Consider the following 27,734-nt stretch of genomic DNA (forward strand, 5'->3'; position numbering starts at 1 on the left):
TGTTTTTCATGCAGGGTCTATCGCAACAACATTCTTCCAGGAAAGAAAGCATAATATTATTATCATTTTTGTGTTTTCAGCTGAATACTTGATTTTACTTGAACTCAGCGAGATATCCAAACAGGTAAAATAAGGCAAAGTAGTGTTATTCTGAGTAGATCTGCCTGAATGGGTTGAAGGCGAAGGCGGATAGAAGTGTAGGTCCAAAATTGGCGGGCATTTTTAACAGAAAAAGGCTCAAAAAGTAAACAATAATAATAAATACAGATGAAATAAAGACATGCATTAGGTTCATTATTGAGATTGATGCAAATTAATGTCAAAATGGCACTGAAAAACAATACCGGGTGTTTAAGTAGTCTTAGAATATGTCTCCGGAACAGGTTTCGGTGTGATTTTCCAGCATTTACCCCCCTTATGACCCCAAGTGCAACAGCCCAATTGCAAACAGCCCTTATTTGGGTCAAAATGACATCTGGCAGTTATGTTTTGCAATACAGAGAGTTTTTGATGGTCAAATGTCAAAATTCTGGCAGACGACTAACTTGGTCGGATGTGCTTAAAGGTAACGCATGCGCAATTAATTTCCTTCTATATTACATATAAAATAGTTGAAGTTCGATATCAATTTTTACCATGATCAAGCGCATACCCACTATATCATCATACATCATTGGAAAGATTAATGCATAATCTTTTGAAAAAAATGCATGTCATTAAATTCTATACGCGCAAACTCAAAATATTTACCTTAGAATAGGCAAACCGGTTTTGACAGCTGTGCAGACAACCATTTTGGGCTCAAATAGTATGACCTACTTTCGAAGCCGGGAACCATCAACACAAAAAGTAGAGCACAAAAATGGCTTATTTTCTTATTGCTTACAAATATACCTTCAAGTTGATACCAAAACCAACCATTTGCAATGTATTTTACAAATCCGAGGCAGCATGCACTCAACAATGTGTGCTAAGTATCAAACTGACTGCATGTAACCCTAAAAACAGGAGTTCCGGTTTGGGGTTATGTGACCTCAATAAGGTTACCTCCCTTATTTTACTTTTGGAATAGCAGAAGTCGTTTGGTAAGTCTGTAAGGCCAAGCCAGTTAGAGGACACGTTCATCTTTGCATTTATAAATTAAAAGTAATGTTTAATTTAATTTCAATTCTAGTTATTTTCATGGATGCATCATTTCAAAATGGTTCCAGTCATTCGACCGCTTTGAAAAACATTCGCAGCTTTGCGGGTCCATACAATAACCGAAAGGCACCGAAAAGCACCGAAAAGCACTAAATTTCTCACTATATATATGCAATATATCGTTTCTAGTGTGTGTTAACGAGTTTAATTAGTAATAAATGGTTATATGATTGTATGTTTATACTACATTGTGCCCAAAATGGTAAATATCGGCAATTACCGACCGAAAAGCACTTCATGTGAAGACCGAAAAGCACTCAATTTCTCGCTATATATATGAATATTTGCGTTTCTATTGTGTGTAAACGGATTGAATTAGTTATAAATGGTTATATTTCATGCATATTTATACTACCTTGGGTTTATTATGAGGTATTAATGCCCAAAATTGGATAAATATCGGCAATATACCGACCGAAAAGCACTTCATGTGAAGACCGAAAAGCACTCAATTTCTCGCTATATATATAATAGTTGCGTTCCTATTGTGTGTAAACGGTTTAAATTAGTTATAAATGGTTATATTTCATGCATATTTATACTACCTTGTGTTTATAATGAGGTATTAATGCCCAAAATTGGATTAATATCGGCAATATACCGACCGAAAAGCACTTCATGTGAAGACCGAAAAGCACTCAATTTCTCGCTATATATATATATATATAATATTTGCGTTCCTATTGTGTGTAAACGGTTTAAATTAGTTATAAATGGTCATATTTCATGCATATTTATACTACCTTGTGTTTATAATGAGGTATAAATGCCCAAAATTGGATAAATATCGGCAATATACCGACCGAAAAGCACTTCATGTGAAGACCGAAAAGCACTCAATTTCTCGCTATATATATATGAATATTTGCGTTTCTATTGTGTGTAAACGGATTAAATTAGTTATAAATGGTTATATTTCATGCATATTTATACTACCTTGTGTTTATTATGAGGTATTTATGCCCAAAATTGGATAAATATCGGCAATATACTAACCAAAAAGCACTTCATGTGAAGACCGAAAAGCACTCAATTTCTCGCTATATTTATAATATTTGCGTTCCTATTGTGTGTAAAAGGTTTAAATTAGTTATAAATGGTTATATTTCATGCATATTTATACTACCTTGTGTTTATAATGAGGTATTTATGCCCAAAATTGGATAAATATCGGCAATATACCGACCGAAAAGCACTTCATGTGAAGACCGAAAAGCACTCAATTTCTCGCTATATATATATATAATATTTGCGTTCCTATTGTGTGTAAACGGTTTAAATTAGTTATAAATGGTTATATTTAATGCATATTTATACTACCTTGTGTTTATAATGAGGTATAAATGCCCAAAATTGGATAAATATCGGCAATATACCGACCGAAAAGCACTTCATGTGAAGACCGAAAAGCACTCAATTTCTCGCTATATATATATGAATATTTGCGTTTCTATTGTGTGTAAACGGATTAAATTAGTTATAAATGGTTATATTTCATGCATATTTATACTACCTTGTGTTTATTATGAGGTATTTATGCCCAAAATTGGATAAATATCGGCAATATACTAACCAAAAAGCACTTCATGTGAAGACCGAAAAGCACTCAATTTCTCGCTATATATATAATATTTGCGATCCTATTGTGTGTAAAAGGTTTAAATTAGTTATAAATGGTTATATTTCATGCATATTTATACTACCTTGTGTTTATAATGAGGTATTTATGCCCAAAATTGGATAAATATCGGCAATATACCGACCGAAAAGCACTTCATGTGAAGACCGAAAAGCACTCAATTTCTCGCTATATATATATATAATATTTGCGTTCCTATTGTGTGTAAACGGTTTAAATTAGTTATAAATGGTTATATTTAATGCATATTTATACTACCTTGTGTTTATAATGAGGTATTAATGCCCAAAATTGGATAAATATCGGCAATATACCGACCGAAAAGCACTTCATGTGAAGGCCGAAAAGCACTCCCGCGACAGCAGAGAATCACCGAAAAGCACTCAAGTTCTCTATATATACATGAAAGTTAACTATAAGGGCCGATTTTAACATTAATTCAAAACATTTTTAGTTCATAATATTATTCACGTTAAATAAATACATCAGTTCTTCTTTTCATTTGCATCAAATTAAAGGTTAAAGTCCAATTGTTTTTAAAAAACTGCTATTTTATGAATATATCAAGCATGTACACTTAACAATAACACGTGATGTTTTAAAATTTTGTGAAGTGCGCGTGCCATTGAATGTTGAGTTAAGCGAGAGTTGCGAATTAAATTACTCATAATTAAAAACTTATTTATTGTAGGATACCGATTACACGGAGCTTGATTACGCTGCGAACTAGAACTCTGCCGCAATGTATCTCCAATGAAAGATGTAACATTAATTCAAGCACGTATACTTAACAAAAAAAAAGATATTTCTTTATTTCCGATATCAGTTTAAAAATGATGGTATTAAGGTGTTACTAAACAGTAAAATACCCAACAGCGATCGGGATTAATGCACTTGGCCGCTAGATGAATAATTTTATACAACTATTCTGGGCAAATTTATATTTTCAAAACATTTTTAGTTGGTGTTGTTATTCACTTTCAATAAAAACATCAGTTCTTTTTATCAACCAAATTCCTGTTGTGTGCTACTGTTTCTTATCAGAATTATATATATTACAATACACCATCAGCGGCCGAGCGCAGAATTGGCCGCTTTAAAAAAATGTGGAATGCATCAAATTGAATGTCAAATTCCGAGTGTATTAGAAAAAACTGTTTTTTTATATAAATAAATCAAGCACGTATACTTTAAAAAAAAGATATTTCTTTATTTAATGTAGAATTTTGCAAAATTAACGAGATTTATATAAAACAATGTTATATTACTTCTTTCTGATTGAGTAAAAAAAACAACACAAAACAACATGTGTAACATATAATATTTGTACATAATCTATAAAAAAGAAAAATAATGATGCACATGATATTTTATAATTTTGTTAAGTGCGCGTGCCATTGAACGTTGTGTTACGGGGGAGATGCGTATTAAATTACACATAATTAAAAGCTGATACTATTCTGTCAGCTTGATTTATAAATCATGTTCCATCACGCCAATATGTCCATTGTTTCATGAAATTGTAACGCCATCAGACCCGAATGAATACACCATTTATTCCAAGCAGGTAAATAACAATTACTATAATAAAACAGGGGAAGTCTACACTGTGTATTAGCAACCTGCTGTGATGATCTTATCAGTTCAATACACAGGAAAATGGCTACTGTACTGGAATTGGATTTACAGCCAAAATAACTGTTTTCATTTCAGTCTACACTGTGTATTAGCAACCTGCTGTGGTGATCTTATCTCATCATCTCAATACACAGGAACATGGCTACTGTACTGGAAATATCGGATTTACAGCCAAAATAACTGATTTCATTTATTGCTGAAGTGGTGTGTACTAACAATTAACAACGCGAATTGATCCACCTCACCGTTGCACTTTTTTTATTAAATTAATTAATTTACTGAGTTAATTAAAGACGGCGCTAATAAAGTGTGAAGGTGGAAATTAAGAAATAAGATCTATTTTTCGCATGTCACTAAATACACATGATACATGGATAAAATATCAATAAGACACATTTGAATCTTTCATTTCTCCAAAAAATTAGCACGTAGTCACATATATATAAGATAGATTAAAGACCAGAAAACAATATAAGTAAGACACATTTGCATCTTTCATATCTTAAAAAAACAACATGTGAATCTAAAGCAATACATTTATTACTGGCACTATGTATTCTAAAAGTCGGCGGACAACATAAGTTCAAAGAAGGAACCACAATTAAATAAGATCCATTTTCGAATGATACTGATTGTATAGCAAGTAGTCACATATTAATTCTAGCTTGCATTAGTTAAAATAATTTTGTTAATTAAGTTCAAATTATTCTGTTCTTTAGAGATTAAAAGGGTTTAAAGACGGCGCTAATAAAGTGTGAATGTGCCCCTGCCTTTGAACGTTGAGTTAAGCGAGAGGTGCAAATGCAATTACACATAATTAAAAACAGATACTATTGTGCCAGCACGTTGAGTGAATACTGCATAAGCGAGAGGTGTGAATTAAATCTTACAAACTGATATTATTATGTCAGCTTGAATTGTGCTGACATCTTTAACTCAACAGTATCAACTAATATAAATAAGAACAGCACAATCTAACTGGCAGAATATTTTTCTACAATGGCTAAAGTAGTATTGTTCGGCGATAGTTACATCAAACGTCTATGTTTCTTTTGCGACGAGAGAAAAGGACTACACGTGCCTTATGATGTAAAATGGTACGGCCAAGGCGGTTTGAGAACGGACAGAATGAACACAGATCTGTACGGCAAGATGTTAAAGGAAAAAGGGGACATCGTCATCGTAGCTGTCGGCGGTAATGACATTACCTCTACATCACAACCCAAAGAGATTGCACGTGTACATCACAGAAATACTGACACGTGGAACCATGTGCGTTTTTGGGGTCCCATATTGACATGTTGTTTTTATTGCATTAATTGGGGGAGGATTGTCATACGAGAAGCACTGCTGACACTTTGTTTTTCGCAATATTAATTCAGGTAGGTAAGGGAGGGGAAATATACAGGTTTCACGTTGACACGTTGTTTTTTCTGCACTTATTGGGAGAGCTTTTGAATTTCAAGTGTACATGTTGATTTTTTTGTATCTTCAATAATCCATTGTAATTGATTTAACGCACACGCGCCTTTTTAAATTTGTGTTTGAGCTGTAAATTAATAGTCATAATAAAATGCATGTTAAGTTACCAGCGTACACTCGATACTCGCGCAATGAATGGTTTTAATGGAACGATTAAAATCGCTAGTATTAATGCAAAGCACATAAACTAAAAGTCATGATGCAATTTCTATTTAAGAGTTTCACATCAATTAGAAATACTTAAAACATATACATCAATTTACGTATAAGATGATAAACACCATGAAGTGCTTTTCGGTCATATATATATAGCGAGAAATTGAGTGCTTTTCGGTCTTCACATGAAATGCTTTTCGGTCGGTATATTGCCGATATTAATCCAATTTTGGGCATTAATACCTCATTATAAACACAAGGAAGTATAAATATGCATGCAATGTAACCATTTATAACTAACTTAAACCGTTTACACACAATAGAAACGCAAATATTCATATATAAAGCGAGAAATTGAGTGCTTTTCGGTCTTCACATGAAGTGCTTTTCGGTCGGTATATTGCCGATATTTATCCAATTTTGGGCATTAATACCTCATAATAAACCCAAGGTAGTATAAATATGCATGAAATATAACCATTTATAACTAATTTAATCCGTTTACCCATAATAGAAATGCAAATATTCATATATATATAGCGAGAAATTGAGTGCTTTTCGGTCTTCACATGAAGTGCTTTTCGGTCGGTAATTACCAATATTTACCATTTTGGGCACAATGTTGTATAAACATACAATCATATAACCATTTATTACTAATTAAACTCGTTAACACACACTAGAAACGATATATTGCATATATAGAGAGAGAAATTGAGTGCTTTTCGGTGCTTTTCAGTGCTATTCGGTGCTTTTCGGTGCTTTTTGGTTATTGTATGGACCGCAGCTTTGCTGCCTGTGGCTATGAACGGCAGTCACATGATCAGTGTTCCTTGTATCCATGATGCTGTGTGTAGTGACTGTGAAATCTTGTTGTTAAAGGGGCCTTTTCACAAATTTTGGCATGTTCTGAAGTTATTCATTAAATGCTTTCTATTGATAAATGTAGACATTTGATCGTAAAAGCTGCAGTAAAAAATTAAGAATAAAATTTAAAAAAGGAAAAAACTTTGCCTTTTGCAGGTTTCGAACCAGTGACCCCTGGAGTCCTGCCGAGGCCCTGAAGTAAAAACGCTTTTACCCTCTCGGCTATTTTGCCGAGTATACATTGATGACGTATTTTATACCTTATAAAAGCAATCTTCGTAGTGTCACAAAATTTAACGACAACAACAGAACTCTCCAAATTATTCAATCGTTTCGCGTTGCAACGCTTTATAATTTTAAGGTTTTAAAATCGTCAAAAGATGCATATAATGGCTATATTAGACCATGTTAAATGTTCAGGAATACTGTTTCCTCACAAATATCATAACTAAAACGAAAATTTGCGAATCTGAAACAACTTTTTTCAATTGTGTAAATTTATCAAAACGTGAAAAGATCCCTTTAAAAGCATAGATGTTTCATTTTTAGTTCAATCCTTGCTCACAACATTTGTTCTTATGATGTCTGGGCCAAGATAAAGAAATGTTTCATTCTGTTGAAAAAAAGATGCAAGGCCAAGGGTTTAGGTAGTTATCATTAATATGGCTATATTTAGACCTAGTTTAAGAATCTTACATTAGTGTTACACTTTGCTGGTTTGAACATCAAATTATGTTGTCTTAGATCATTAGGGCTCCGAACAAATAGTTTATCCCACTCGTCATATTTATACACTGCCTTGTAAATCATATCGGATCGATCGCGTCTGTATTCCGAGGTGAACAGGCCTAGTTTCCTCAACCTTTGTTTGTATTAAAGGGAGGTTTAAAAGTCCAGGTTCTAGTTTGATAGCCCTTCTTTGGATATCTTCAATGTCCCGTAAGTCTTTTTATAAGGCGACCACACACAACAGTTTTTTTTCCTTCTTTGAGACCCGCGAATAATCAATATTGGCCCTTTCTCTTAGACGAATTTGTCCCCTCTTACAGAGATTATTCCCAAAACAATGATATTTCTAAAAAAAAAATTATTTTTTTTTAACCTTTAATTAGATAAGTTAACCTGATCCAGTGTTGAAAATTGAAAATTATTGCATAATTAAATAATCTGTTGCCTTGAATTTGTTTTAAAAACTGTATGTTAAATTGATTTAATAGCTATTTAAGACTTTCCTTATTTTCCCCCAAATAGGGCATTTCACGCAATTTTTTCCCCTCAAGAAAGGTCAGACCCTGTCCTGAAAATCAGATAAAAAAACCTGCACAAGAACATTATTCCAAAATTGATCTTTTCAATGACTTGTAGAGTGGTAAAACATGTCTATATCCATTTATTCAAATGACCTCTTTATAATTCCCAAGGTTCTTTTGGCCTTGTTGGTAATATGTGATTTCTCTAATATGTATGTTGAAATTTTGATATTGGTCAAATGTCGCCCCGTAATATTTCTCCTGTGAAGCAGCTTCTACTCCACTTGAATTTTACCATCCTTGTCTGTCATGGATGATGGAGTAGGTGAAATCTTCATTTTTGGTGCCAATATGTAGAACTTAACATGATTTGTAATGCTTGTGTTAACAACCTTGTTTTGTACTTGGTATGTGGACCCATATGCAAAATGTATGGAGGAGTTTTTTAATAGAATTGAGTTTTTGGGTTCCTAGACATGCAAAATATTGAGGAGCTTGTCTGTCATCATGCCACATTTCTGCTATTATCGACTTGAAGGTGGCTGCAATTCATATACAGTGGAACCCCTCTAAACTGGACAATCCCGGTACTGACAGGAAATTCCAGTTTAGAGAGGATTCCGGTTTAGAGGGGACATTGACTATTTTACTTTCAGAAAGTCAATTACATATAGCCTAATGTGGAAAAAACACTTTCAGCAAATTTGAATAGTTTATTTACATATATCAGCAATATCAGTCGCAATATAAATCAAACAGTGCACCCTAAAAAACAAACTATTTTATACATGTATGCATTTGTTATGTGAATTTACTTTCTTTGCACGATATCCCCGATTTTCCTACCCCATATTTCTCCGACAGCATCTTTAGTGTAGGTTAAGGGAACATCGCTGACTCTTTTATCAATTTGATTTTGTCTTGAAGAGACAATGCCACGCGCATTCGCTTAAAAGGAGGTTCGGACATTTTTAGTCTCAGTTATCTTAATAAACAATTTGAAAATCTACATGTATATCTTAATGCAACTGCTTCAATAACTCTGCAAATCACCATTTTATATGACACTAAATAAGCAATTGTAATAAAACACACAAAATTAAATAGCATTAAGATTATTAAAATTTAGCACGGCTTCCTACATCAAAAACAAAACACACTAAAGAACTCTATGTTTGTTATCAGTTATTATAATCAGTTTTATCACCCCCATTGATCGATATGTACATGTGCATCACAGGACAAGTATCTTTAAATTGTTTTGCGATTTTTACAGTTTGCAATTTTTTCGACCACCTTTATTAATTTCACGCGTCTTTAATCCGCTATTCACAACTTTTTGACACTAGGTCTAAGGTGCAATAAACTGGCCCTGAGCGGTTTAGAGAGGTACAATTACGAATGGAATGACCCAATTTTGATCCAAAGAATGATCGGTATTTGGAATTGAGGGGATTTCGGTCTTGAGGAGATATTTTTCGCATGGTTTTATAGGGGTAAAAATGGGACTGGACAATTTGCCCGGTTTAGAGAGGATTCCGGTATAGAGAGGATCCGGTTTAGAGGGTTTCCACTGTAATAGAAAAATAAATTATATTTACTATGACAACAATATTCATTTATAATAAATGTATACTGACTGAATATAGTGTCACTGTGTAGATTAATATTATGTTATCAATGTATCTCTTCAAAGTAAGAGTGACTTAAGGCTGAATTTTGCATTTTTAAATTGACAAATCTCAAGTAATATGCAATAGAACCAATCTTTTTTTTTATAAATATTGCGAGTCTGTTTACCACAGCATGCTGTCATTTTGATAAAATTTTCTTAATTTTCTTTATAATTAGTTTGTTCCTAGGTTTGGTTAATTGGCTTTAAACTTTGTTCCAAGGGTTATATGTTTATTTTGCTAAGATCTCTCTTTATTATGTTTATCATATTAAACTCCAAGAACTGAAAATTAACAGGTGGTTATATTATCATGCAGTTAAGCTTACATAAATGCACATGTCGCATAATAACACATACACAAAAACTCGCAGACCAACCAAAACGAATATGTGTCACATAATAACGCAAACACAATAACTCGACGACCCTAACCAATATGTGGCAAAATATTAGTTACACTGTAGTCTGTAAGTAACTGATGGTGTAAAGGATATACACCCTCAGTAATTTCATACCATGTGAGAACAAAGCTCAAGTATTGGTATAAAGTACTGAGGGTGTTTATCCCTGGATACACCTTCAGTTACTAACTGCGTAATTATTATATCTCATATGACAACTCAATTACTCTGGGTGTATGGAAATTACTCTGGTTGTATGGAACATACACCATGGGCACGTGGCCACTAAGCATATTGGATTAGGTCATTTTAGTGAGCGGTGAGATATCACCACATACACAAAAAATTGCAGAATAGTTCTTTGCATTTTATTTTATCATGACCTTCTTAATTAAAGGGCAGTTTCCCAAATACCATGTAAACACAAAATGATCTGTTCTTTCCAGTGTTAGATTCTCTACTGTCCAAAGTAAATTGAGTTTTGGTTTTAAATACTACAGTTGAATGATTGTAGGTCACCCATGTAAGGTATTTTAGTTGTTTGTTTGACATTTGACATATGTTTAAGCAAGAAACCAATACCAATACCTTCCATGACTAGGGCGAAATCCTTGTGTGGCCCTGTATGTGCAGCCAGCCAAGCTTGAGAACAATGCATCCTTGCATTTTTGGTCAGGAGCTACCTTTACTGCTATAAAGTCAAGGTTTTTCTGGAATTATTAGTGGATATTACAACTCCTCATAGGACTATACAGATGCAGAGGCTTATCTGGAGCTACACTGTATGGAGATGTCCTTAGGCCTATTTTCGCATGATGCTGCTCAACTAAAATTTACTTAAGTTTGTTTTGTATATTTCAGATTTCACCACTGCTCCACATAGTATTTAACCTGTCTACCAGTACAAAAACACTCTAATGTGACAGGATGTCTGCAGAACCTGAAGTTATTAAATTGGGGTTTGATTCTGGGTACATCTTGTCCTGGAGAGGAATTTTAAAGATCACAGAATGTGTGAGTTTTGTTCTTTTCTGTGGAAATAAGTTTGAATTTACTTGCTATCAGCAAGATATAACTGCTTAACATAAGTTGAATTAATTATATTATACAGTGTAAGTATTTAAATAAACATTTAATTGGCTTCTGATATATTAAAATTTAATAGAATCTCTTTAATTTTTGTAGTTTTTTCCTATCATTTAAGGAATAGGGCTCGTTTTTTTGCCTTAGAAAAGTTGTGTTGTTTTGACAAAAATAGGGTATTATTGCCATTCTTTTTGTTCTTTTTTGCTTACAAAGATTTTGAGAATGGCAACTATATTTCATTAAATTTCAAAAGGAAAAACTATAAAATACTAAACTCTTTTAGGTTCTAGACATTGCTGGTTTTGTAACTGCCGTTGTCTGGCTCCAATGGACCCAAGCAGGCGGGGGGTATGTACAGGTTGTGACAATGACAGCATTTGTTACCACCCTGACACTCTTCATACTGCATCTGTTCAAGATCATCCGCAAGCTGCCTCCTCGTTTGCCCTGGACACTCATCGTACGTATACCATAAAAGTTGACTTTAAGTTTGTTCAATTTTTAACCAGGTTTTTTAACCAGGTTTTCCGAAGGAAAAAAATGGTTATTAGATTGGCGAATGTCGGTGGGCTGGCTGGCGGGCAGAACAAGCTTGTCCGGGCCATAACTTTGATGTTCATTGTGAGATTTTAAAATCATTTGGCACATTTGTTCACCATCTTGGGATAGTGTGTCGCGCAAAAGAATTTGGTCAATATCTCCAAGGTCAAGGTCACACTTTGAGTTCAAAGGTAAAAAATGGCCATAAATGAGCTTGTCCGAGCCATAACTATGTCATTCATTGTGAGATTTTTAAATCATTTGGCACATTTGTTCACCATCATGGGACGGTGTGTCGCTCGAAAGAATCACGTCAATATCTCCAATGTCAAGGTCTACAACTAAACATAGATTTATTTTGAATCAAACTTACAAAGGGGGTTAATTTGGTTTGTTTATTTCAAAAGTTCAGTTTGAGTTGTAACCCTTTATCAGATTTTTTTTTCACAATGAAAACCTGTTTTTTTGACAATTTTGTCCCTTGTTCAACTGTTGTGTTACCGCTAATACAAATATGCCACAGATATGTTTTTGTATTTACAGGGAATAGCTTTTCCTGCATTATCGCTATTTGTAGGATTAGAATATTTTTATCCATTTGTTAATGTGGATGACTTTCTGCTTATGATTGATCCTTATTGCAAAGGGGTTTTGTTGGGATGTGTTGGTACTTATTGATCAGCATGTAGATTCTAAGCTTCTCTGTAATTGAGTATGGATTTAGTACAAATTCATGTTAAATTATTCCATTTTATAATACCTTATTTTACTTTCTTATGTCTTATGTAATTTAAATGTACTCATCCATACGTACTTTTATTTAGGAAGTGTTGTCCGAATGTCATATATCCTGATGAATTTATTTGTATGTGTGAGGCTAAAAATAGAAGCATGATTTCTCCCAAAAACACATTCAGGCTTATAATAAGTTGGCAGTTATCAAAATGTATAAAGAAAACACCAATAAATGCATAATTTTTTGAGCGCTTTATTTCCATATGCAATCTACATATTCAACTTTTTTTTCAATTAATTACAGCATCTTTGCTCAGTTTGATAAAAAAAAATTAGAGGTATCTTTAAGAGTAAAGTAAATATGCCCCTACCTAAAATGGAAAACCTCAAGTTGTTCGAAAATTACTGTACCATCAAACTAATGATTAGAGTCATCACAACAAAGTAATGCTATGCATCCTTTGTAACCAATTGAAAATTAAAGCAGAGCTGGGCGGAGCTCAGTGGAACAGATCTCCAACTGCTGAAGCATCATTTAGAAACCCCTGCAACACCAACGTGACCTCTTTCACAACTTCATTGAATGACAGCTTTCGACGGCGTGTTGCATGATGGCCTATGGTTTGTTATGCGATGATTCAACATTGATAAGGGGCTTGTGCAAGTCATTCAAAAACTCTTTGGAAACATTAGCAGCACAGTACTTCTCAACAGACAGCATGTGGACTTCTTAAGAACATCAGTTGTCGTTCATCAGGGATGTCTGCTTTCTTCCGTACTATTCAACCGTTTCCTTGAGAAGAAAATGCACGAGTCTCTCCATGACCGCTACAGCTCTATCTCCATCGACGGAAGATCTCCAACTGAAGATTCCCTGATGACATTGACCTCATGAGTGGCACCAGCAGTGAACTTAAAGATCTCACCAAAAGACTCTATGAAAGAGCAGGAGCATACGTAATGGAGGTCAGTATGGAGAAGAAGACGATCATAATGAACAGAATGACCAAAAACAGTGCAGACACCACAATGAACGGGGATAGCTAGAAAAATTTACCAGCTTTCAGCACTCTGCTGCAACCCTGCCCAAGGATGGTACCAGTACCGCTGAGGTCCAAATAAGAATTGCCATGGCAACCGCAGCAATGGTCAGACTAAGCAGGTTTTGGACAAGCAGTTCCATCCGCTTCCCCACCAAGTAAAGGCTCTATAAGTGTCTTGAAGTCTCCAACCTACTCTACGGCCGCGAGACCTGGATGCTTCATGTGGACACAGAATGCAGAATACAGGCATTTGAACGTAAATATCTACAAAATCTTTTCAGCATTTCCTACACAGAGCAATACCAACATGTCAGGAACATGGTTGCAACACTTGTTGGTCCACAAGGGCCCGTTTTGGCAACCGTCAAAAGAGGAAAGCTAGCCAATGGTTTGGACATGTCACCAGGCACAACTATCTATGCAAGACTGTTCTCCAGAGCACACTAGAGGGACACGGAGGTCAATGTCGAGGCCGTCTGAAGAAAAGCTGCATGGACAATGTAAAAAAATGTACTTTCAGCAGCACACAACCGACCTGACTGATGGAGGATTTCTGTATCATCGTTCCTCATTTCCCCCCAACAGCCAAACTAGTCAAATGATGATGATGATGATAATGATGATTATCACTGTCCTGGGAGTTCAATATTTAATATACCCCCTAACTGGCTTTCATATTTGTGGAAAAAAACTTATTCCAAAGAAAAATAGGCATTCACACGTTTATTGTCATTAATTTTGATGCCCTACACATTAAAGACTGAAAATACACACATAGTTTAAATATTTTTTACATGAAACTTCACTAGAATATTTGCCCAAATGATGTCTTGGCTGAGATTGAAAAAATGTTTTGTTTTGTCATAAAACATGACAGCAATAGACAGGGCAGCTTCTCTTATTTGCTTTAGTTAACCCTTTTTACACTGTAGAAGACACACTTTTACTCAAATCTTTAAGAAACTCAATCAAAAGATTTTTTTTTTTCAGCCAAATCTTTTTTAAATGTGGTTCTTTGAAAAATATGGCCACCACCTCGGGGCTGGGAATTTTTTTGAATATGGCTACATGTAAAGTGAAACCTTGTTCACAGTGCAAAAGTCACATTTTTAATCGAATCTTCATGAAACTTGGTCTGAACATTTGTCTTTGTAAAATATTGTATGACTTTGAAACTGCAATAAGAGATTAATCATTAAATGCATTGTAAACCTTGTGAAAATCTTGTTTGGAACTGCTATGATTTACACCAAATATTGACATGAGTTATTTGCCAGTCATTCTGCCTGTAGTAATTAAGATAGATTTTATCTAAACCCTCTTGGCAGCTAAAAACAAGCTGCTACTGTTTTTATTTTCTGTACTTTTTCTTGACCGTTGAGTTTTTGTGCAGAGATGAAAGCAAGTTATTCCGTTAAATTTAGAACATTAACATGGATAACGGTAAATGTCAGATTAATGGCAAGCAATGAACAACCCACATCATGCAAAATATGTATCATGCCATATGTGGCCAGCAAAGCTTCAGCATTGTGGTCTGCTATAAAGTTGCGCAATGTTTCTTATACAAATTATTCAACAGAGTAGTTCCTGACCAGACTGCACCAATGCACAGGCTTGTCTAGAGCTATGCTGGCCACATACTGCATTCAATTTGTACAGCAGGAACAGAGACATCTGTGAATAAGGTGCTACAAACCCTAATTTGTATTTTATTTCATGTCAGCCTGTAAAGTTTGCAGCAGACTGTTTGCCCTGTATAATACTTAGTAGATAGAGTATTCCAGAGTTCTTTGACCTTGAAGAGAAATCATTGACAAATTGGCACTGGTCTTAGTGTGAGACAAATTTCTTGTTTTATGTTCAAAACAGGTACTTTAAAATGAAACTTGCTTCTAGATTTTACCAAAAATAGGTAAGGCAACTCTGATATAGAACTCAATTGATGACAGGTACCAGTAATTAAGATTCTAATGATATGATACAAACCTCCTTTTTACAGTTGACATCCATGTGTTTGTTGTTTCTTTCAGCAACTAATTTACTATGGACTCTACAGTCTCATGATGCTGATAGCAGGCATTGTCAGTGCTGGTCGTGCCTACCATACCTCTATTATATTGTGCGCAGTAAGTAACTGATGGCCAAATGGAGCATATTGCATGAATGTTGTGTTCATGTTGCGAATATTTCCTCCAAAAATTGGTTCACATTGTAACCCAGGCAGAAAAGTCCCCGACCGCCATGGGGATCGAACCCGGGACCTCCCGGTTCCAAATCAGGCAGACACTCTACCGTGTGGCTATAAAAGCTAGCTCATATAGCAAGGCTTGTATAAGTGTCCCTTATACGTCACCCTACTACAACATCATACTAAAACTAATTGCCATTTATCTTTGCAGACTCATTTGAAGATAAAATATAAGATGTTTAAGGGAAAGCAATTAAAACAATTTAAAAAAGAGTTAGGTTTGACATCAACTGTGAATATGATGTATTGATCTTTAAAGAGTACAGCCCTTGCACTATTTCATAGCATATTATATATGATGTGGCTAATACTTCCTTTAATATGTGATACTTTTGTGATTTAAAGGGGCCGTCCAACAGATTTCACGTTTTGGTAAATTGACAAAATTAAAAAAAGTTGTTTCAGATTAGCAAAATTTTTAATTTAGTTACGAGATTTTTGAGGAAATATTAATACTGACCATTTACCATGCTCTTAAATATCTATTATATGCATATTTTGATAATTTAAAAACCTGACAATTATAAAGCATCCTTCGACGCAAAACGATTGAATAATTTGGAAAGTTCTGTTGTTGTCGTTTTATTTTGGGATACTACAAGGATTGCTTATATAGGTAAAAAATACATCCGCTCTAAGCATGAGCATGGATGGTCGAGTGGTCTAGGCGGGAGACTTTTTACTCCAGGACTCTAGGGGTCAGTGGTTCGAGACCTGTTGAGGGTTACTTTTTTTTCTTTTTAGCTCTACTGGCCGAAGGCCTGAAGAGCTTATGTCATGGCGTGGTTTTCGTCGTCAGTCAGTGAGTGCGTGCGTTTTCTTGTTTACCCGATAAAGTCCACAGTTTTCATCCGATTCTTTTCAAACTTGTTCAGTGTTTTTATATTAATGAGGACTCGAACCCTATTGAAAAGGGATTACAGCAGAGTAATAAGTCCAGAATTATCTCCCCTTGAATTTGAGAAATTGTGAAATAAGGCTTGTTTACGCAATAAAGTCAACAGTTTTCATCCAATTATTTTCCAACTTGCACAGTGTCTTTATCTTAATGATGAGTCAAACCCTATTGAAAATGAGCAATATCGGAGTTGTAAGTCTAAAATTATCTCCCCTTGAATTTGAGAAAAAAATGAAAATTCAGTTTTTTTATGTGATAAAGTCCATAATTTTCATCCAATTCTTGGCAAACTTACACAGTGTTTTTGTATGAATGAAGATTCAAACCCTTTTTATGCCCCCCTTCGAAGAAGACGGGGTTTATTGTTTTGCACATGTCGGTCGGTTGGTCCGTCCATCCACCAGATGGTTTGTCCGTCTGTCCACCAGATGGTTTAACGCTTAGGCCTAGGATCATGAAACTCCATAGGTACATTGATCATGACTGGCAGATGACCCCTATTTATTTTCAGGTCACTAGGTCAAAGGTCAAGGTCACAGTGACTCGAAACAGTAAAACGGATTCTGGATGATAACTCAAGAATGCTTTAGCCTAGGATCATGAAACTTCATAGGTACATTGATCATGACTGGCAGATGACCCCTATAGATTTTCATGTCACTAGGTCAAAGGTTAAGGTCAAAGTGGCTCGAAACAGTAAAATGATTTCCGGATGATAACTCAAGAATGTTTACGCCGAGGATCATGAAACTTCAAAGGAACATTGATTATGACTGGCAGATGACCGCTATTGATTTTCAGGTCACTAGGTCATAGGTCAAGGTCACAGTGACTCAAAACAGTAAAATTGTTTTCGGATGATAACTCAAGATTGCTTATGCCTAGGATAATGAAACTTCATAGGTACATTGATAATGACTGGCAGATGACCCCTATTGATTTTCTGGTCACTAGGTCAAAGGTCAAGGTCACAGTGACTCGAAACAGTAAAATGGTTTTCCGTATGATAACTCAAGAATGCTTTAGCCTAGGATCATGAAACTTCATAGGTACATTGATCATGACTGGCAGATGACCCCAATTAATTTTCAGGTCACTAGGTCAAAGGTCAAGGTCACAGTGACTCAAAACAGTAAAATGGTTTCCGGATAACTCAAGAATAATTAGGCCTAGGATCATGAAACTTCATAGGTAAATTGATAATGACTGGCAGATGACCCCGATTGATTTTCAGGTCACTAGGTCAAAGGTCAAGGTCACAGTGACAAAAAACGTATTAACACAATGGCTTCAACTACAACTGACAGCCCATATGGGGGGCATGCATGTTTTACAAACAGCCCTTGTTGAAAAAGAGCATTATCGAAGCAATAAGTACAGAATTACTTCCCCTCGAATATGAGAAAATTTTGAAATCCCGCTTGTTTACGCAATTAATTCCACAGTTTTTATCCAATTATTTCCAAATTTGCACAGTATCATTATATCAATGAGGACTTGAACCCTATTGAATACGAGCAGTATCGGAGAAATAAGTACACAATAATTTCCCCTTGCATTTGAGAAAATTCTCCTTGTTTGCGCGATTAAGTACACAGTTTCCATCTTATTCTTTCCAAACTTGCACAGTGTTTTAGCAGTAGAGCGATTCAGGCCCTCATGGGCCTCTTGTTTTAAATTGTTTTCTTGTTTTTATACTGGAGATTTTTAGTTTAAATGTTTAAATTTATCAATATAAAGCATTTAATGACAAGCTTCAATACATGCCAAAATCTGTTGGACGGCCCCAATAAACATACAAACAAGTTTGATTGGTTAATGACAAGTTTAAACCAGATTTTTAAAAATACTGCCTGAACATGGTTTACGTTGCAATGTTTCAGTTTTGCTTCAATCTTTCATTATGGTTGACTGTAAAATGTTGTTGTTTTTTATTGTCTCTCACTCATTCGAATCCTTTAGAGCTCAGCTTTACTCCTTTTCTTATTTTTCACATTTCAGCTTGGCAAATAATGTTTAATTCAATTATGTCCTTCAATGGCATAAGTATGTTCACTTAGTAGTGGTAAACAACGTATGTCAACTAAGCCTTCCGAAGGAATGTTTGAGGTAGGTTTACTGAAATATGTTGTATGATTTTAATTCTTATTTTAAAAAAAATCCTAAAAACAAACATTTCAAATTTTAATCGTTAATGTGTGTCAAAGGAAATGAAACCCAAAAATATAATTTGGAGTTTTTAGCTGACCTGAACTTGGTGCTCTCATGATGTGCTTTTGTGATCACTCTTTCTTCCGTCATAATTAGTGTGTGTTGTATTTGTAACATCTTCAAATTTGACATTCTTTACAATCTTAATGCTACATTTATTGCAAAATCATCATGTAGCTTAGTTAGTACATTTGTCTCAATGAAATATGTACTAAGTTTGCAACTAGGTTACCTGTAGTCAATAGCTAGGTCAAATCAATGGAAAGGCTTGTGAACAATCAAGATGCCACATTTAGTGAATACTTAGCAAAATGTTTCGTAAAATAAAGTGAAGCCATAAAAAATCTGTGTTCCTGATAGCAATAGCCAAAATGTTAACGCTAGATGTGGTATGGTATCATAGATTTTAAAGATGAATAAGTACATGGTGTAGGTTGTAACGCTGTTCAGTGTAGGGAAATCAGGACTATTGTTTGCATGTGCATAAGACACAGTCATTTTGGCCCAATTACAGTTACGCATTAAATACCATCTAGCAGAATTTTAAGCTCAATTTTTGGTCAGTACAGGGTGAGGGAAAGAATCAATTATCGATAAGAGCCTTATAATAATGACGAAGTAGTTCTTTGATATGAAATAATATGAATACTAAGGAAACAAATGAATAAAAACTTATCGGTAAATGCCACTTTTTTGCATTGTGAGAAAAACAACAACAGAAACGTGTAATACATGTATCATAATAAGAGAAAAATTGTTTCATCATCCAACCAAACATTGATGACTATCATTTCCAATTGCATAAGTGTGGGAAGAATATTTTCTTTAGTCACAAAGATAGTAAAGATCAAAATATAATTCAATAAAAGTGTGAAAAGATGTGAAATATACTAGTTTTATTTATAACCAGTTAATGCAATAAAATTAAAAAAATTATTAAATAACTGAAATACAACGGAATAAAGATAAACTCATGATACATGTTGAGCATTATTTAGTTTTTTTATTACACTCAATGAAATATATAAAAGTATATATTTTCAACTTAATTTTGAAATGTACCACAAAATAAAATAAAAAAAGAAGAAATATCTGGTTTAAAAATATCAATGTTTATGTTGGCTTGCAAACCTTATACTTTAATCCATATGATTTAGTAAAAAACAACAAAATTAAATTCCTGGTGATCATACCTACAGGTATCGTACCAGTAAACTTTGATATTAAAATCCTCTCAATATTGTTTGTTTTCAGACTATGTGACAATATAGTAATGATAAATTTCAGATTATGTGACAATATAGTAATGATACATTTCAGACTATGTGACAATATAGTAATGATACATTTCAGACTATGTGACAATATAGTAATGATACATTTCAGACTATTTGACAATATAGTAATGATACATTTCAGACTATGTGACAATATTGTAATGATACATTTCAGACTATGTGACAATTTAGTAATGATACATTTCAGACTATTTGACAATATTGTAATGATACATTTCAGACTATGTGACAATATAGTAAGATACATTTCAGACTATGTGACAATATAGTAATTATACATTTCAGATTTTTACATTTCTTGCTTGGCCGGTGTATGTAGTGGACACGGTCCTCTTGTTTAAAGAGTGGAGGAAAGCCATCAAGACAGCCGCAAAACTTGAAAAAGACAACCTCCCCGCCGCTGAGAACTGGGATGAAGATGAAGGAGATGTAGAACAACCCACTGACCAAGATGGTTTGGATTGGTTGGTGAAAAAAGAGGGTGAAAAAAAGCGAGAAGCACCCACCAACCCCACTGCTCTTTTTACGTACGAACAAACAGAGGTACCTGCTGAACAACAAAAACCTAGTTCATGAAAAGTACACATTACTAATGTGCTGCTGATCTTAACCAGTCCAGATTTTATAATAATAATTTCTACCTGTTATAAAATATAAAAAAATGTCAGTTTTAATCAGGTTTTATGTGGGGTTTATTGATTTGAAAAGAATGTATTTAAGTGTTGTTAAAAGGCTAGTGAAACATTAATAAAACAAATGAACATATCAGTCTACTAGACTCTAGGAATATGTATGATTTTTATTCTTCTCAGGTTCTGATCAATGAATTAAACTAAATTGCTTTTCAGTCTTCATATGCAGTGTATTCATTTAACAAATCTGCTATACATAGAACCAATTAAAGTATCACTCATTTGTATGAGATTTTATTTGAAGTGCAAAAGACTGGATACGATTTAGCTGCAGAAAGAGATTCTTATGAAGAATCTGCATATAATGTCTTGTCATTATTTTAGGCTTACTTGTGTTTAATAGCTTAAAAACCCTTTAAAAAAATCTGAAACCATTTGCTTTCATTTGAGGATGGCAATAAAGAGTTTAACTCTTTAATTTGACCTGCTTAATGGGTCTCGTCCCATATTCGGCCAGCCTGGCTCCAGACCAGCCTGTCCATTTAAACAGTTTTGCATGGAGCCACCTTTTAGTTAATGAGACCACTAAACATCGCTAGACGTTACAGTGGACCGTGAAGGTCCAGACCAGGCTTTGTGACAGACAGATCAGGAGCTCTGCTGGCCTTATATGGCAAAAGACCCATTTTCACATGATGTGGCTCTTATACATTTTACCAATGTTCATATATAAAGCTCCTAAGGGATAACTACTGAGAATGGTTAGTAAACGTGGAATTTACAGCGTGATTTTCATACAAAGGTAAATACTTGAATGTCTGTAACTGACAGATGGATTTTAGTAATTTTGTACAATAAATTAATTAAGGACTTTACAATGATGATAAATAGTAAACACTGTTAATAAGTCTGGTATCGTTAATAAATCATTAGTAACATAAAAAAAAATCTGTAAAAAATATTTGTTTTGAGTTTTTGTTTAATATTTAGCAAAGATGATGTCTTAAAAAAGACTATTTTCTTGTGCTCTTGACTAGATTATAACCAGATTATTTGTTAATATTATTTTAGCCAGTCAATATATGAGTTTATTTTTATGCCCCTGGTAGGAGGGCATATAGTGATCGGACTGTCCGTCCCTCTGTCCGTCTTTCCGTCACATTTTGCGTTTAGGATTCAAAAAATGCTCATAACTTCTATGTCCTTTGAGATGTAACCTTCATATTTGGTATGCATGTGTATATGGACAAGGCATTTCCATACGCACAAAAATGTTGACCCCTGTAACTTGACGTTGAACTTAGAGTCTGCATTTAGGTTTCGAGATCTGTGTTTAGGTTTAGAAAAATGCTCATAACTTCTATGTCCCTTGAGATATAACCTTCATATTTGGTATGCATGTGTATATGGACAAGGCCTTTCCATACACACACAAATTTTGACCCCTGTGACCTTGATGTTGAACTTAGGGTCCGCGTTTAGGTTACGAAATCTGCGTTTAGGTTTCGAAAAATGCTCATTACTTCTATGTCCCTTCAGATATAACCTTCATCTTTGGTAAGCATGTGTATATGGACAAGGCCTTTCCATACGCACACAAATTTTGACACCTTGACCTTGAACGTAGGGTCTGTGTTTAGGTTTTTAAATCTGCGTTTAGGTTTCGAAAAATGCTCATAACTTTTATCAAACGTTTATAGGGGGCATATGGCATCCTATGGTGACAGCTCTTGTTCACATAGTTGACTTTTTTTATAACCTGAATTGTTTAGGCGTTTACTATTTAGTAAGTAATTACAAGTTTGCCAGTTTAATTTGCTTGCTTGATTATCTCATGTATCACTAAATTTGTTGACAAAATTATGTGTTTATTTCAACAGCTTTCTAAAAAATAATACTAAAGCAATAATTTTAATAAAATCAGGTTGGTAAGAAAACAGACACCATAGTGGTATTTGATTTGTTTCATTTTTAACCAGGTTTTTCAAAGGAAAAAACTGGTTATTAGATTGGCGATGTCGGCGGGCTGGCGGGTGGGCGGAACAAGCTTCTCCGGGCCATAACTTTGTCGTTCATTGTCATTTGGCACATTTGTTCACCATCATTATACGGTGTGTTGCGTAAAAGAATAACGTCAATATCTCCAAGGTCAAGGTCACAATTTGAGTTTGAAGGTAAAAAATGGCAGTCAATGAGCTTGTCCTGGCCATAACTTTGTTGTTCATTGTCAGATTTTAAAATCATTTGGTACAATTGTTCACTTTTATTAGACGGTGTGTAGCGCGAATGAATATCGTCGATATCTCCAAGGTCAAGGTCACAATTTGAGTTTGAAGGTAAAGAATGGCCATAAATGAGCTTGTCAGGGCCATTACTTTGTGATTCATTGTGAGATTTTAAAATCATTTAGCACATTTGTTCACCATCATTAGAAGGTGCGCCACTCGAAAGAATCGTGTCAATATCTCCAAGGTCAAGGTGACAATTTGCATTTGAAGGTCAAAAATGGCCATTAATGAGCTTGTCTGAGCCATAACTATGTCATTCATTGTGACATTTTAAAATCATTTGGCACATTTGTTCACCATTATTGGGCGGTGTGTCGCGCGAAAAAATTACATCAATATCTCCAAGGTCAAGGATGCCACAACTAAAAATAGATTGATTTTGAAACAACTATGTAACTATGAACAATCAGTAACAATGCACATTTTGATTTTGAGTTGTCTCTCTTTATCAGACTTTTTTTTTCTAATTGAAATCAAGGTCAATTTTACACATTGGGGTTAACAATACACATTTTGAATTGTCTCCCTTTATCAGACTTTTTTCAACTGAAAACCTGGTTTTGTGACAATTTTGTCCCTTGTTGTTATTATCCTGAATGTCTCTAGGCATTGCTCTGTAAATTGCGTTAGTTCATGTCACTAATTGAAAGTGTTTAACCCATTTATGCCTAGTGGGCTCTCCCATCCTTCTAAATTGGATCAATTTATTTCCAAAATTAGGATGTCTAGTATATTTATTTCTATATTTAGAATATTTCTTACAGAAATTACTTTAAGCAATCAGCGCAGACCCTCATGAGACGCCACATCATGCGGCATCTCATCTGGGTCTACGCTGTTTGCCAAGGCCTTTTTTCTAGACACTAGGCATAAATGGGTTAAGTGATATAGTGATATAGCTCAACCATGAAGTTTGTTTTTCTTCAACTATTTGTTTATTTAAATGTTACAGATTGATGAAAATGTATGTTTTGCTTCATTTTAGGAAGTGTGTATCTTATACAAATATGAACATACATATTTATGTGAACACTATGCATTTATATATTTAGTTCAATCTAACCATATGCCCCCACCATGTTGTAGTTCTCTCAGTGTAAAGCATTAAAAGAATCAACTTTTTTATGTGGAAAAGAAAACATAATTCAGAACTTATTTATAAAAGAATAGGAATGGGTTTAAATATTAAAGTCAAGAAGTTTTTTTTGTTTATTACAGTTAATTATTGTTTCAATTGTGTTACTCCATTGTCAATGACACACATATTGAACATGTGCCCTATTTTTATAATGTTCTGATTCAATTTTGTCTGGTTCTCATATTTCTCTTGCCTTTGTGTACTGTAATGACTAAAATGCAAAGTGTTAAACATGCTACCATTCTTTTGAATTTTAACATCTTATCATCCACATCACAGGTTATAATAACAGTTACTTAAATTTCTTACCATCCTTAATTATGCCCCCATTCGAAGAAGAGGGCGTATATTGTTTTGCGCATGTCGGTCGGTCCGTCCACCAGATGGTTTCCGGATGATAACTCAAGAACGCTTTGGCCTAGGATCATGAAACTTCATAGGTACATTGATCATGACTGGCAAATGACCTCTATCGATTTTCAGGTCACTAGGTCAAAGGTCAATGTCACAGTTACTCAAAACAGTAAAATTGTTTCCGGATGATAACTCAAGAATGCTTAGACCTAGGATCATGAAACTTCATAGGTACATTGATGATGAGTGGCAGATGACCCCTATTGATTTTCAGGTCACTAGGTCAAAGGTCAAGGTCACAGTGACTCAAAATAGTAAAACGGTTTCCGGAAGATAACTCAAGAATGCTTAGACCTTGGATCATGAAACTTCAGAGGTACATTGATCATGACTGGCAGATGACCCCTATTGATTTTAAGGTCACTAGGTCAAAGGTCAAGGTCACAGTGACAAAAAACGTATTCACACAATGGCTGCCACTACAACTGACAGCTCATATGGGGGGCATGCATGTTTTACAAACAGCCCTTGTTAAGATTCAATTTGTATGCACCATTAGTGTCCTATACTATGTTTGTACTAGTCACAAAATATGCCATTTGAACTCTGGATAATGTTTGTGTTTTCAAATTTTCATCATACTTGATTTGTTTATCGTTGTTAAGTGTACACTTTTAAGTGTTGCTACAAACCAATTTCGGTTGGTTATATCGGATTGAGCTTGTCTGTATATTGGGTCAAATGTTTGCTTTTTCGATAACTCATGAACAGCTTCACATATTCAAAAAAAATTTAGTACAAATGATATTGAATATACATGTACTATTAGATGACTATTTACAATCTTGTACTGGTTGATATGACGTGATTGATAAGGTGTCGGCCTACCAACCGGGAGGTCAGGGGTTCCATCTCTTCTTAGGAAGAATTCTTGAAATCTCTCATACAACACCTAGTACTGGTTCCACCCAGGAAACGGGTTTAAAATAATTTATGTAAAACTTTGACTTTTGATGCAATCCAGTTTTAACAAATAAAATGAAGGTGTCTTTGTAATTCTCTGGTTAAGGTTACATATATACAACATCATTTTATATGAGTGTTTCTTCTACAGGTATTCTCCAAATCACTGTTGCTTTTAAAAGAATAAATAGAAACTTCTGGATGTAATTGTCTGGGATCACTGACTTAGTGCCGTAACTCTGACCTGCAAGTTAGCAGAATAATGCCCCTTTTTATACATAGAAATTCAGGTCAATGATTACATGTAACAACTTCTATCTCTAGCTCAGAGAAACACCTAGAATGAGTTTGCAGTTGGATTAAGTTTGAGGTGGTCACTGGTGATAAAAATATTACAAAGATTTTCTGTTCAATAAATTGGAGTTATTTTTCAGTGTGTAGGTAGCTTACATTCAGACATACATGTAACTTATAAAGAATATTAACATTTTCCACTCATTGCCTTGAGAGTTTTGATGGAGGTTGAGGGCTGTAGTTTAGTTTGTAGGTCACATCTAACTTACCGGCCAAGATTGGGATTGCATTCGCAGACAAACTTGGCCAATGGCTTTTTTACTAAAAAAAAGTGGCCTCTGACCAATATAACTAGAGTCTGGAGAAAAGTAGAGTGCTGCAATTTGAATATAGTTTATATGCAAACCATGCTTGCAGAGTAAATTCAATTAACCTTAATTTACTGGTAAAAATTAAAAAATCAAATGTCTTGGCATGGTCACCTCTTGTTCATATTTACAAATGATGGTCTTTTAGTTTTTATATGCTTTATAACTTTAACAGATTATAAAGGTAAAATATATGTGTGGTCATTAAATAAGGTGACTGACAGACAGCATACATTATGATATCGGAACGATCTGTTTTCTGATAGACTTGTTGATTCTTTGGTTAGAAATCACTAGATGCTGAAAAACTGATGCTCTCTTTTGAATAAATCGTTTCTAAATTTTAAAAAAATCAGCGGATAAAATATAACTTATTAAAGCTAAGCATACCAGAATAGTTTTTACAGGTTGACGAAGATTACGAATCTCTCAATATTAACAGATTTTTTAATGTGACAAGTGAAAGGTGTATGTATGTATGGCTAAATGATAGAAGTTTTTGTTACGTGTTTTTCATTGTTGTTTTCATTGTTCATTAATATTTTTGTTAGTTTACCTGCACTATGCCAGTATTTGAATGTTTATTTATTTACATAACTTCAAGCATTTCTTCGCCATAAATATATTTTGCCTCTGTAATTTTTAGCGAGGCTGTTTTCGGAGAAAACCCGAGCTATTGTTATAGCCAGCTCGTCCGCCGTAGGCGTCGTGCTAAAACCTTAACATTGGCTCTAAAATCAAAGTGCTTCCACCCACAACTTTGAAACTTTATATGTAGATGCACCTTGATGAGTTCTACACGCCACACCCTTTTTTTGGTTACTAGGTCATAGGTCAAGGTCACTGTGACCTCTAATATCAAACTTTAGCATAGGCTCAAAAATCAAAGTGCTTCCACCTACAACTTTGAAACTTCATATGTAGTTGCACCTTGATGAGTTCTACATGCCACACCCATTTTTGGGTCACTAGGTCAAAGGTCAAGGTCACTGTGACCTCTAATATAAAACTTTAACAAAAACCTTAACATTGCCTCTAAAATCAAAGTGCTTCCACCAACAACTTTGAAACTTCATATGAAGATGCACCTTGATGAGTTCTACACGCCACACCCATTTTGGGTCACTAGGTCAAAGGTCAAGGTCACTGTGACATATAATAAAAATTTCTGACAAGCTTTCGCAGCCTAGCATGGCACCCGTTATGCGGTGCTCTTGTTTTACATATTATTTTCTTGGATTTATTGTTTGTGTTCATAATAATATTATATTAACTGTTTAATAAATGTTAAGTTGACAAATGCAGTGGTTTGTTTTCTCTGTCC

At 34.5% G+C, this 27,734-nt stretch overlaps 1 protein-coding gene across 2 annotated transcripts; it reads left to right on the forward strand.

Moving 5' to 3' along the window:
• Positions 1-1,046: 1,046 nt before the first annotated feature.
• LOC127832374 (CKLF-like MARVEL transmembrane domain-containing protein 7) lies at positions 1,047-27,710 on the forward strand. 2 transcript variants are annotated; one of them, XM_052357816.1, is made up of 5 exons: positions 1,047-1,085; positions 11,173-11,325; positions 11,681-11,857; positions 15,749-15,844; positions 20,659-27,710. In XM_052357816.1, exons 2-5 carry the CDS (start codon positions 11,239-11,241, stop codon positions 20,947-20,949), a joined length of 651 nt encoding a protein of 216 aa, XP_052213776.1. In that variant the 5' UTR covers positions 1,047-1,085; positions 11,173-11,238; the 3' UTR covers positions 20,950-27,710. The 2 variants fall into 2 exon arrangements, with proteins under 2 accessions (XP_052213776.1, XP_052213786.1); XM_052357826.1 differs by having other exon boundaries at positions 1,073-1,146.
• The last annotated feature ends 24 nt before the right edge of the window (positions 27,711-27,734 follow it).

This window comes from Dreissena polymorpha, chromosome 1 (assembly GCF_020536995.1).
Source record: "Dreissena polymorpha isolate Duluth1 chromosome 1, UMN_Dpol_1.0, whole genome shotgun sequence".
NCBI classification, from domain to species: Eukaryota; Metazoa; Mollusca; class Bivalvia; order Myida; family Dreissenidae; genus Dreissena; species Dreissena polymorpha.

What these genes read in the sequence shown, in the direction of transcription:
- LOC127832374 (XM_052357816.1), top strand. Translation starts at nt 11,239, where the DNA reads ATGTCTGCAGAACCTGAAGTTATTAAATTGGGGTTTGATTCTGGGTAC. An exon ending in TTTTAAAGATCACAGAATGT is followed by an intron (nt 11,326 to 11,680) that starts GTGAGTTTTGTT and finishes AAACTCTTTTAG; the next exon opens with GTTCTAGACATTGCTGGTTT. An exon ending in GTTTGCCCTGGACACTCATC is followed by an intron (nt 11,858 to 15,748) that starts GTACGTATACCA and finishes TGTTTCTTTCAG; the next exon opens with CAACTAATTTACTATGGACT.